This window comes from Pseudonaja textilis, chromosome 4 (assembly GCF_049901715.1).
Source record: "Pseudonaja textilis isolate UNSWEBS1 chromosome 4, rPseTex1.2, whole genome shotgun sequence".
Classification (NCBI taxonomy): Eukaryota; Metazoa; Chordata; class Lepidosauria; order Squamata; family Elapidae; genus Pseudonaja; species Pseudonaja textilis.
In genome coordinates this window covers 12258078-12271338 of record NC_141993.1, presented here as the reverse complement: position 1 = coordinate 12271338, position 13261 = coordinate 12258078, and the positions used below count along the sequence as shown (strand labels likewise).

Genomic DNA, 13261 nt, shown 5'->3' with positions numbered 1-13261 from the left:
AGCCATGAAAGTGCATTTTTACTTGCCAAGCATTGTTAAGTGTTACATTACCATAGGTTCTAACATAGCATTAATTTGGCTAACTCTAAAAAGGGCATCTGAAAATAGAATTATTCTTTAAAGTAGTCATGTTCTTTGAGAGACTGCCAATGTCTCATGTTGAGGAATTATGGATGGATGGGAATGTATCTGCTTTTGAGAAGTCTGATCATATTACTATTAAGTTTATTTCCCTCCTATCTTGCCATTAGGTTACTCATAACCATAACTGGCGGCTTATAACCATAAGCAAAAATAAAGAAATTAACAAGAAAGTTAAACAAAACAAGGAAAAAACAAAGAAAATACATTGATATGAGATTATATACACCCAAACACGCACACAGAGAGAGAGAGAGAGAGAGAGAGAGAGAGAGGGAGACATGCTAGTAGGCTGAGACATTTTGCTGGCTCAGGTGAGATTGCAACTGTCACTGGCCATAATATAACATGTGGCATGAAAATATATGTCTCCCAACAATATGCTACATTTTTGTGAATTTCCTCCTTCCTTTGACAAGGAGGTATTAGCCTTTTTCATAAATAAATGTACATGGAGGGCCTGAGCTATCTGGATTCAGGATTTGCCTTGTTATTGCTATTTTCTAAACAGAATACTTTGTGCTTACAGTTCAAGTATCTAAAGTGAGCAACAAAACAGCCAAACAAACATCAAAGACCAAACAAAGGCTTGCAGGAAATTCATTGGAAAAGTGGTTGGCGCAGCTGCCCTAAGCAGTTGCCTCTAAGAAATTTGATCTAAAATAAATTAATGCCCATTGAACCATGTTATCTTCATTGGATTAAAATCAGCTTCTTTCTATGCTAGAGGTAAATGTGATGAAGAAGTGAAATGGCCCATAGCAAAGAAATTAGGTCAATGAAAGGTAGCTGAGAGTGAACAGCTAGCACACCAGTTCCAACCCAATGGTAAATATTTTGATAATGGCAATAATTCCCTCCTTTACTTGAAATGTATTTCTTGCACGCAGACAGAATTTAAGGGAAGTGCCTGGAGTGAGTCTTGACAATAGCAAAATAATATTGAAGGAAGCTTCCCATTGAACATACGTGGGTTGGACAGAAATCTGCATACCAATATACAGTATTTACAGCTCAGGATTGAATTGACGGTCCTTAGAGAGCATCAAGTTTAATTGTTTCCTTGCAGACATTTTTTTTAAAAATATAAATTTGTATTAAGTAAACATTAAAAACAATTGAACATAGTTCACAGCAGACAGACATTTCATGATCCAAACTAGGCAACCTCATTAGTGCTGGAAGGGAGTGAGGTCTGTGTTGGTGTTAAGCCTGATTGCTTTCTTGCAGACGTCTCATGACCCAGCTAGGTTACATCATCAGTGAATTGTTAATTAAACATCTGCAAAACAACCCAAACCAAAACAACCCAAGCTTAGAGAGCACCAAAGTGCTCCACAGAAAGAAAGCTGGTTCCTCTTTTAAAGCTCTCAGTCAAAGAAATTGCTACCCAACAATATGTGCTGACAACATTGGTGCCCCGTGTATTGATGCTACTTCCTACTCGGGTCATGAAACGTCTGCAAAAAAAAAATCCCTCCCCGCTCAGAGAACATCAAGGACCCCCGCAGACATCTGCCTTTATGCCTCCCTATTTAATTTTCCCAGGGTGGCGGCTTAAGCATTGGGCGCCACTGCCTTTGGACGGGTCTGCATGGAGAAACATTAAACTGTATTTACCCCTCCCTCCCTCCCTCCCTCCCCGCCTTCTCGATTTGAATCCGAGCGGGAAAAGCCGTTGCGGGGAGGGGGCGGGGCCAACGGAACGTTCGCTGGGCGGACGGGGGCCCGCGGCGGCCAAGCTCCAGTGCGCGTGCGCCGCGGTTGACGCGGCATCAGCTGTCGGCGGGGCGGGGCCAGAGCCGGCAGCCAGTTCCGGGGCCGGACGAAGGCGGCCCAGCCGAGGGACGGACGGGCGGGGCTCCTCCGAAGACGGCCGCCGGCTCGCCTCGCCTGCTCCGCTCCTGCGGTGAGTTGGGGCGGGGGTGGGTGGATGGATGGGGGGTTAGCTGGCCAAGTTTCCCGGGAAGGAGGCCTGGCTGGATGGGGATGGCAAGGGCCCCCTTGGCGGGCGGGAGCCAGGAATGCCGCCTTTCGCCTTCCCTTCCTCTCTCTACCCCTCTATTTCTCCCTTTATCCCTCTCTCTCTCTCTATTTCTCTTTCTCTATTTCTCCTCTCTCCCCACCCCTCTATTTCTCCTTCTAACTCCCTCTTTCTCCCCCTTCTCTCTTCCTCCCTATTTCTCTTTCTCTTCCTCCCTCTCTCTCCCCTTCTATTTCTCTCTCTCTATTTCTCCTTTCTGTCTTTCCACCCCTCTATTTCTCCTTCTAACTCCCTCTTTCTCCCCCCCCCCATTTCTCCCTCTCTCTCTCTCGTCTCTCTTTCTCTCCCTTGCTCAGACCTGGTTCATAGTCTGAAATATTCAAAAATACCCTCTGAATTCTAGGTCATCTATCTGTTTATATCCTCCTTTTCTCTCTCTTTCTTTTCCTATTCCTCCCTTCTCATCTAGCTACACCTACCTACCCATCTCCCTCCCTCCCTTTTTGTCCATCTCTCTCTCCCTGTATTTATATCTCATTTTTGAACTGCCCATGTGCATCAGACAAATGCACGAAAGGAGCCATTTCTTTAGGAGAGGAAGAAAGATGCCCCTCTGGTTTTCCTGGGGCTTTGCTCTCCGGCTCCAGTGACTCACAGAAATGGCTGGGGTGACTCTTCCCCACCCCCCATACCTCTGCAGAAGGGGAGCCTGCTGGGATAGGCAGGCTTGGCTCTGGGAGGGGGGGTGTCTGCTGAGAGGGTCTCCTCCTCCAGGGCAGAGGGAGGGTCTCCTTTGCACAGCTGGGGAGGGGGAAAGCACCCGCCCAGCAGAAAAGGCTTCACCCTCCAAGGATGAATTAAAGGCAACCTTTCCATTGAAGATTCCATTCAATTCTGGCCAGTCACTTCCGCTCTTCCCTGCCTTCTTCCCCAGGTCGCAGGGAAGAAATCCAAGCGAGGGGAAGAGGGGTGTGCATAGCTCCGGAACACCTTGGCAAAAGTGTGGGGTGGAAACCAGAGAAGGAATCCTTTGCTGAAATTAGAATAGCTGAGTAGCCAAGGAAGGGCTCGTCTTCCTGAATAGGTGGTGATGGCTGAATACAATGCGACCTTTCATGTCTACCGGCAGTATTAAGAGTTACTACAAAAGCTGTCCTATTGTTTTTGGAAATCTGTTTATTTCTTAAAAACATGCATGCAGCGCTCCATTGTTTCAACCCACTCTGTTGTTTGGAAATTCAGTTGAAAAACCCCAGAGGAGGTGTGGTTTTTTTTTGGCCTTTGTCGGGTTTTTTTTTCCTTTGCAAACTTTTTGCTTCTCATTCAAGAAGCTTCTTCAGTTCTGAAGAAAAAAAAACAACCTCCAAAAAGTCCATGTATCTTTTGGAAAAAGCAGCTTTGGCTCAACCATGATCTGGATGACTAAGAAGCTCCTTAGTAGACAGTAGTTGAGAAACATCATTTTACTCCAATCGCCTTTGATATCTCTGCTTCTTGCCATTAAAAGCCTTTAGAGACTCCGGGATTTCCAGAATCCAAAGGGGCTTTCTAAATAATGGGGAAGACATTTCTGGTTTCTTCCCAGTTTCTCAGAAGGTGTCTCTGTGCTGTCTGGAATTAACTCTTACATGAGTTCCTAACGTAGGATCCAAGCTGTAGTCCTAGAGTAAAATCCACACCTAACCCACAGATTAGTAGATACCTATTCCGTGACAAGGTATAATAGTTAACAAAATGTAGCTTCCTGAGTGGGAATCTTTCCATGCTACAGGTTTCTCTAAATCAATAACCAAGTGAGAAGATTTCCAGGGTAGCATAGCACAGCTCCTATTACAGGGCCAAATAATCCCTCTACTAGATAGAGAAGATCTTTAAGAGGATTAAACATTGTTGTTTTTTAATTCTTCTTATTACAGTACTTGGAAGTTGCCTTTTAGAAGAGCTGCTCTAATACAATGTAGGTTGGAATAATAACAAGAGTCATCATCATCTCAGTTTTAAGAATGCCTATCTCAAAATAGACATCTCTTATGCTCCACTCAATAATACCTTTTATTTAATTAAAAGTTGTATTATTTTAAGGATATGGCAATTTCTTCTAATGTATACAAACTGCATAGATCAAGCCCTTGGCACTTCTGATCAAGTGGCAAGAAAGAATCATAGATTTATCATTGGCTGGTTGTAAAGTGATCAACGTCAGTAGTAATTCTGATGATCATGGTGATATGATATGAATTGTCAGAGTACATTAATAAACATACTGTAGTCTACATTTCTTAGTAGCTTTTCTTGTTTTTCTAGAAAGTATAACTTTAAATTTCATGTCCATTCCTGTGTTAGTATTTAAATTGCCTCTTCTCCATCCAGTAACATAAAATAATGGCTAAGTAACTGACCTAATTAAGTACAGCTGTTTAATGTATCTAATCTGTTTATAAAATGGTTTAAGTGTTAAAAGTAGAATGTTGAATTAGTACAAATGATATCGCTGATCCTAATTGTGAGTTATAATTTACTTCAGAAGATTTTTAAATGAAAATCTTACATTAATTGGAATAAAATAGCGGAGAATTTGAGGGTTTTCAATTTATTTCCTAATCAGATTTTCCCCTTCCCAACATAATTTGTTCTCTTGCTCAAGCTTAATAACCGGCTATCTTTCTAAATAGTAATGGTTAACGCTTAAAATTAAGTGAAGAAGTTAATTTGAGAAGAAGATCTTGCGTAGGCTGTGCAGAGCCAGTTCCAGGAAGGTATTTCAGAAGGTGTGGGAATGTGAATGTTGCTCTTTAAAGCAGCTATGTCATTGTTGAACATCTATCAGCAGAGAAAGGGAGATCAGCATTGCAGTGGTGTATGAATGGCACACTTCAGTCTAGAACAAGGGTCTTGAAACTTGACAGATTTAAGACTTGTGGACTTCCAACTCCCAGAATTCCTCCTCCAGTCATGTTAGCTCAGGAATTCTGAGAGTTGAAGTCCACAAGTCTTAAACTTGCCAGGTTTGAAGAGTCTTGGTCTAGGAATTTGTGGGTCTTACTTGTCCAGTCTGGAAGTGCTCTGAGGAAAAGAGCATAGGAGGTTTTAGTGAACAAGGAAAGCAGGCTGATTTCTCCTTCCTTGTGCTTTGGAGATTCTTCCAGTTAATGGAGAGGAAACAATGGCTTAGTTGTCATGTCTACTTTGAAATCCAGAATGAGGCCACCAGTTGGATTGTTTTTATTTAATCAAAAAGTTTTCCTGAGACAGTTCAACTTTTTTTTAATCACAGATGGGGTTTGCTGCAGTTATTAAGTGAATGTGCAGTCATTAAACAAATCGGACTCATTCTTTGATGGTGGAAGCAGCTGGGAAGGTTATAGATGCTGATCATATCATCCTGGTACAGTGCAACAGTGCAATAAATACATAGGCATTGCCAAGTGCACAATTTTTTTTTTAGTGTATTTCATCGAAAATAAAATACAAAACAGTAAAACAAACACAAAATGAAACCGAACAGGAACATACCTTCAACCCCAACAACAACAACAATGAAAAAATAGTGTGCAAAACAGATGGAAAAATTGGCCAATTAAATTTAGCATTTAACATGTAGGATCCACCCTGGCTGGGTGATGAAAGAAAAAAATGGTTTCCCGTAGTTTAATCATGCGGTTATGGGGATGCTGTGATGGTCATAAGTGTGGAAAATAAGGGGTCCTAAGTGATTATTACAGATTACAAATTAACAGTTGGAAGTTCTTTGGAAAATAGCTTGACCCCCTTCTCTCTGTGGTAGCCCCTCAAATACTGGAACACTGCTATCGTGTTTCCCCTGGTCCTTCTCTTCCCTAGACTAGCCATAAGTTATTTCAGTGCTGGTATACCTGTATTTTAAAGAGGTTACATTTCCAGCTTTGGAGACCAAGCAGGCTGGTGACCCTGATGGAGAAGTTAGTGGCTGTGTTACCGGGAACATGAGCAAAAACCTGTGAATATACAATGCTCTTAATTTCCAGTGCCTCTCCCTAATCTATATGTTAATTCGTATTTATTTAAGCTGCAATCACATAAATCCTATGGCTAGTTTTGTCATGTATAGAGTGCTTATTTAATAATATAGATAAAATAATCATCTGATTCATAAAATGACCACCAGTTAGGAACTACCCTAATATGTGGACAGTTTAAGAATAACAACAATAATATTGATATAATAAGATATAATTGGATTGTTTGTGTCCTCTGAATGAGATTGTTTTCCTGCAGACTTGTCATCATCACACAATGTAACATCAGTATAAATTGATGAGTGAAGTTTGCTGGTGCTTTGTTAATTGTAGTTGACCCTGCCATCTTGCTGGAGCATCACTTCTTCCTTGATGGTTCCTTGGTTAGGACATTGCTTCTTTCATGATTGTTTCTCCTCTTGTTGTTCCTGCCCTGGGTGTTGGCTGCTGAGGAACATGTGCCCTGATTAGTTGTTTCCTCCCTGGGTTTTTAAATGTTGCGTAGATAGGCTTACCTCTGTGTTTCTGTTGATGGACGATTTGTCAGAATGCCAAGCTTCCAGACATCAACTGGTCATTGGAAGATATGATGAGCATTCCTTGATCGCTCAACGCAATAAACAAATTGAACCACAGTTTCATTTCTGGAATTGTTGACATGTTAGACTGAAGCGGATTGAAAAATGCCAGCAGTAATTTGAAGCATGGAAGGATGACAGGATATGTCAGAGAAAATGTATTAATGGACCTCTTTGATTTGCAGGTTCCTAGAGTGTAGAACAAAACTTATTCCAGAAACTTTTTAATTTGTTGTCAATGAAGCTTCTCAGTCACCCAGGTAGAGTTGTCTGGAAGTTGAGTCAGGGCAACTGTATTTCTTTTTCTTTGAAACAGGTACAGAATTTGATAGTTTTCTGTGGTTTCTTCCCCAAACCCCCCAAAATTTAACCTTAGACTGTCTACTATTGACCTCACCCCTTTCCTAATTTTTCAGGAAAAAAAAAACCCACAGACTGCTGGCAAACCTTTTGGTGAGCACAATGGCACTACACATTGTCTTCTGTCTTGTTTTAACTGGAGAAAGTAATAAATACCCTCCTCAAATAGCATTAGTGGGATACTGTATGTTTGTTATATTTAGCTGATCTCTTGGTAAAGTAATTTTTCCCCCATGTAGATACATTCTACCTAATGTGAAGATATTCCGCTTGTTTAAAATGTCAGGTTTATTCTAAATAACATACTACGTATTTCTCTTCAGGGGCAGGCTCTTTATCAATAATATCTCCCCGTGTTTTGGTTTTTTTCCCCTTCAGAGTCAACGTTGGAAGGCTATATCGCATGGAAGGACTATAGCACATGGAAGAAAAAGCTCAGACCAGGATACCTTTGGTTTCCAGGTTGCCAAGATATGGAACAAAGCCTGCTGGAAGTACCTTACAACCTGTTCCAAACGGGAGGGCTCCTCACCTTTCAGGGAATGCACCGATCATTGACACAAATTTCAGCAAGCACAATGGCACCAGTCGTCTGTCTTCCTGCAGAAAGCCTAACAAATTCCCTCTGGGAGGGAATGAATATAACTCCAGTCAGGATCCCAGTGAACGAGTGACCGGGTCGGGACGATGTCCTCAGTCTGAAGGATCCGTTGGTCAGGAAGAGCTTAGGACCAGTTCAAAAACCACATTTTCAAAAACAGTGAAACAAGCCACCATGTTTGTATCGCCCGTGGAAGACTTCGGTCAGAAAGGTTTGTCTGGTGTGTCTAATTCGAAGTATGCCAAAAGTTCTTTGTTAAGCAGGACGTCCTACCCAGGATTTAATGCACCCAAACCCCAGTTGAATGGGATTTGTGGCAGCCAGTCGATGATAGGCTTGCAGAGGATTAGAGGGAACCATTTTGTCACTCGGAGTAGCTCAGGGGAGAGCCTGGCGAGACCCACCGACAATGTTCCACCCGCTTGTGAAAAAATGGTCCGGTCTCAAAGCTTCTCACATTCCCTTCAGAGCTCTCTCTTGCCTCCCACATCTCTTACCCGATCCCACTCGTTTAACCGAGCGGTGGATCTGACAAGGCCTTACCAGAATCAACACCTAGCCCGTAGACCATCGCAGAGGCCGACTCTCCTGTCGAGAAGTGCCCGCCAGTTAGATGTGCCCAACGGGAATGAGCCTTCGAGGTACGAGTTTCCCAGGTCATTGGCTGCTTTAGCACCTTCTCACGTCAAGAAACAGCCCCTCTTAAATGGCTCGGGGGATGCGTCCCCTGTGAGGTTCAGATCAGGCCGCCCGTCGTTGCTGAAGCCCATGAACCAGCATTTGGGTAGAAAGATCCCCATGGATGGCAGCGCCGGGAAAGATCCTGCAAATAGTGTAATGGAAGACCTGATTTCCATAGAAGTTAAAAGAGGCGATGCTGATGCCATAGAAACCCAGAGCAATGATTTTGTGGAGAGTAGCTGTAAGATGTGTACGGATGGCGACGTGGATGAAATATCAATATCTTCCCTGTCCTCTTCGGAGAAAAATGACCTTAGCGAAGATTTTAGCGATGATTTCATAGATTTAGAAGATCCCAGCCGAACCGTGCTGATTCAAGATGAGAAAATTCCTGCTGAAAAGCTGAAAGATAGAAATGGAATGCCACCACATCAGCTACTATCTTTTCAGGAAAATGAGAAGTCGAACTATAATAACGAGGAATGGCTGCATATACATGTGTCAGGTAAATATGCAGGGTATGGTTTTTCAGTACTCATTTTAGAAGCTAATGGAACCCAAAAGATGATGTTACCTCGTCTCAAATAACGTTCCACTGTTTAACTTCTTTATTCATGTTGTTAATCCTGAACATTTGGCCTTTGAGAGCTCTCACGTAAATTCATTTTTCAATTAGTTATAGAGAATGTTAAAATTCAAATTATATTTAATTTAATTGTGCAGCTTGAATACTTTGGAAAGCTAACATTGTCAACTTAAGATATGCTTAATGTCTGTGAAGGTTCTCAATCATCCAGGTTATAGTTATCCGAAAGATGCTTTTTCTGAAAGAGAATTGGACGTTCTTGTTTTGTTTTTGTTTTTTTCTCCTTGAAAATGTTTCACAGTTTGAAAAACAAAATGTTTTCAAGGAAAAAAACCCAAGAAAGCTTGTTGCCTTTTGGAGAAAGCACCTTTGGGACAACCATGACTTGGATGACTGAGAATTGCCATAGACATTTGCATTAGTTGTAATTTCTAAATAATCTTCAAGGTCAGCCCCATTTCAATATGATCCCAGGATCTAGTCCACTGGTTCAGCTTCTGTAACCATAGTTAGTTGTCATGCCCTTGTTGGAATCTGATTCCGAGGGGGAGATCAAACAGCTGACAGGGAGTGGGAGCGTGGCTTCGGTGGCTGTGGAGGAAACTGGGGAACGGCACAGTCCGGCTGGGCATTCAGAGGAAGACCCAGGCCCAAGCCCTCTTCATTCTAGGGCACGCAGGGCGGAATGGGTAAGGGAGCAACGTGGGTTATGGGGGAGAAAAAGGCCCTGATTCCCTTCATTAGATGTAGCTGGGAAAACAGGATAAAATGGGTGTTTGCACACAGAACCTTGCTGGAAGCAAAGCGTGCATTATCTTTGTTTGTCATGTCTTATCTGGGTTCTGGCCTCCTCCCAACTGTGTGTGTTTTGTTACCTTTTGAAGTCTGCAATTCCTTACCCTGCCCTGTCTGGTTAATTGCTGCACCATGGTTTGTGTTGGTTTTTATAATTTATATGTACTTTGGGTTAGGTCTGAATTTCTTCTCTTTCAGAAACTGTTCTTGGGAGAGTTTTTTCTCCTGCCGATGATAACTGGACATTGGGGGCCAAGTTGGAGGAATTAAAGAGACTTTACCTACTTTTGTGACTTAGTTGCTTTTGTGCCATGCCCTGGGTCATCTCAGTAACTAAGACAATGTTCCTTAAAAGTGTGATTGTTCACTAGGGTAGTACATTGTGGGTTCACAGCCTTTGGCTTAGCATGCAGTGGAATGGTATATGAAGGCTGAGCTAATGTGTTTTAGCTTCCTGTATGGGTCACAGAATGCAATTTGAGAGCTGCTTTGATGTGATAAAAAGTTTTCTCTAGTGTCTTAGTACCGAAAAGAAAAGTACTGAAGTGTTAAATTAAGAATCTGTATACTGCATTGTATTTAGGGTTTTTTTCTTCTTCTTTTATTTAAGAAGTAGATGACAAGAGTGAAACTGCCAAACTTCCCACTGGGATCAATGAAATTTCTTTGGAAATGGATTACAGAGCTGGCTCCTCTTTTGAGCTTTCTCCCTCTGACAGCTCGGATGGGACCTACATGTGGGATGAAGAAGGGTTGGAGCCCATTGGGAGTGTCCATCCGTGCGGCAGTTACGATTCTTCAGAAATTAACAGCATCGTATGTATTCTTTGTTTTTACATATGAACAGCATTGTTTGTATTCTTCGTATGTACCATGTTTCCCTGAAAATGCGACCTATCCCAAAAGTAAGTCCTAGCTTGATTTTTTTTTACATGTGTACCCAATATAAGCCCCACCCCGAAAATAAGCCCTAATTAAGACCCCGCCCACTCCAGGGTGCACGGGTTAAAAATTAAGCTAGGGTGGAGATGGGGGTAGAGTGTTGTAATGATGAGGCAGTCGAGGTGTTTGATCATGATCACATGAATCATGATGACTTTATTGGAGTCTAGTCTTGTATTTATACACATTTTTAGTAATCCTCTAACATTGGTTAACTTTGGTTGTTGCTCAACCTTTGTTACTGTCTAGCATAGTAATTAACACAATTATCTCTAGTTAAAGTCTAAACATGTTTATTTCCTCTCTCTAATCCTTCTTTGCATTAGTGATTTTGTTTGCCTGAGTTGTAATTACTTGTAAACATTCTTAATCTGAGGTTTGCCATCCAAGATAAGAGCGTTCCTGCAATTACAGCTCTACAGTAGAGCTGCCCTACTACTTACCTTTGGACAGTTGCAGCCAGGCCTCGCACACCCCGACACCTGCCTGGCTGGCCCATTTCTTCTGCAGCCCGCAAGGTTTTCCTGAAGGCCTCTGGAGCTGATAACAGCTCCAGATCGATCCAGTGTTCTCTTATTGGCTGCAGAGGCCTTCAGGAAAGCCTTGCCAGCTGCAGAAGAAGTTATTGAAGGCCTCTGACAGTGAAAAATACGTACATACACACACACACACTATTATCAGTGCTGTGCAAATATCTGTATTGCATCTCACATTAACTGCATCCTTTTCTGGAGAATTCCATGGCAGATGCAGCATGTGCAAAGATCTGAGTTTGAAGAAGGCAGGAAATGAGACTAACTGGAGTACTTAGAAATAGAGGGGAGACTGGTTAATATAACAAGCTGCCTTGGTTGATTTTTCAGTGTGGAAATAAGTGCCTGTGCTTATATTGCTTTTGCAATTGTAACTTATGGTACTGCTCGATTGTATTAAGAACTTGTCAGTGAATTCAAATACTGTAAGTGTTCGCTGGAAAAATTTTAAATAAGAGGAGTTAAAACACAGAGGCCCTGCTCTTCAAAATTCTTTGGAAGTGTTTTTGTTAGCTCAGGAGCAAAAGTGGTCAGTTTTTTTTTTCAAAAGACAGTTGCTTAGGATGTTGCTGTGCCGGGTGCAGTTATCCAAGCTATGGAAGATATTCAATGTTGTATAATTTTGACTTTGACCAGTGGCCTATGGAAATTGAGGGTGCACTGGAAAGACTGTAAATGCTTGATGTTAAGCAGAAAGTCTGGGACTGATGTCTTGTGGAAACTATAGGAAGTTTGAAAACTTTAATTCTTCATTTGATGACGATCGCTGATATCCCATGCTGGTTTCTTCAAAGCCCCACAGAAGCCGCCTCCTTATCATCCCAATACGAATTTGTGAGCTGTCCTTTTCTTTCTTAAAAAAAAAAAAAACACCTGATTTAGTTGGCTTCTATCTATAGGTAGTCCTCAACTTGCAACTACAATTTTTGTTGTTAAGTGAGACAGTTGTTAAAGAATTTTGCCCCATTTTACAACCTTGTTTGCCAGGGTCGTTAAACAGATCACTGCAGTAGTTAACGGGTTAAGTGAATTTAAATTTTTTTATTTTATTTTATGCAAACAATCCATCTTCCATTTAAACTGTGTTGTCTGGGTAAAAATATCTTGTGCAATAATAATTACAGTTGATATTCATTACTATAGTATTAATACTTTATTCTTCATACTACTTTTCATAATATAGCTAACAATCCCCATCTTGGCGTATTTGATTCTCACATGCTTACTATTTTTCGCCAGTTTTCTTTAATTTCTAGTTTCTATATTTATTCTCTATTGATAAAATAGTTCCCATATCATATAATATTCAGTGAATCTGGTTTCCTCACTGAATTGTCAGAAGATAGCAAAAAGACGATCACTTAATCCTGGAACTTTGCAACTGTCATAAATACATGCCAGTTTCCAAGTATCTGAGTTTTAATCACGTGACCATAGGAATACTGCAAAGGTCATAAGTGTGACAAACAGTCATAAGTCACTTTGTTCAGTGCTGTTTTAACATCAAATGATCACTAAACGGATGGTTGTAAGTTGAAACTAACCTGCAATATCTTCCATAGTGAAATAAATGAGAAAAAAAAGAGTTTTTCTATTCTCTGTCCGTCCTTTCTCTAGTGCTTCCATTTTTATTGATTTAGCAGTACAGCTATCCCCCATTCTTGCTTAATTATTTTAGATATATATTTGGAGGGGAAAAACTGTCATTTATCCTTATAAATATATGAAACCTTCTCTGAAGCCTGGAAATCACATAGAAGGGAACATTAATATGAGGACATTAAGATTTCTTAGATTAATATTCTGAATATTTTTCATTTTAAAGCCTATATTGGGATTCTTGAAGAGTCTAGCTATAATATTTTATCTCTTGAGCAGTCAAGAATTTTTATTGGGATTTCTGCAAGGTTCATCAGGATTATATTTTTTTAGAGTGGTTCGTGGTTTTTAGCAGCTGTACCAATTTTGTAACCCTGTTTTTGGTCTTTGACCCCAGTACCAGTAAAGAAACACAAACACACAGGTTGAAATTGTCCACTGAAGAGATAAATTTGCTCCCTTTGAA

The 13261-nt window shown here is 41.2% G+C and overlaps 1 protein-coding gene across 6 annotated transcripts in view; it reads left to right on the top strand.

The window, feature by feature from the left end:
• The first annotated feature begins 1930 nt into the window (after nt 1-1930).
• CCSER2 (coiled-coil serine rich protein 2) overlaps nt 1931-13261 on the top strand; it is a 48950-nt gene continuing 37619 nt past the window's right edge. For 4 of the 6 annotated variants that reach the window (XM_026710996.2, XM_087932238.1, XM_087932235.1 and 1 more), the window contains exons 1-3: nt 1931-2050; nt 7437-8845; nt 10332-10537. In XM_026710996.2, the coding sequence (XP_026566781.1) occupies nt 7480-8845; nt 10332-10537 (1572 nt within the window). In that variant the 5' untranslated portion in view covers nt 1931-2050; nt 7437-7479. The remainder of the gene's footprint in view (nt 2051-7436; nt 8846-10331; nt 10538-13261) is intronic. The other 2 variants (XM_087932236.1, XM_026710997.2) reach the window with 1 other exon arrangement.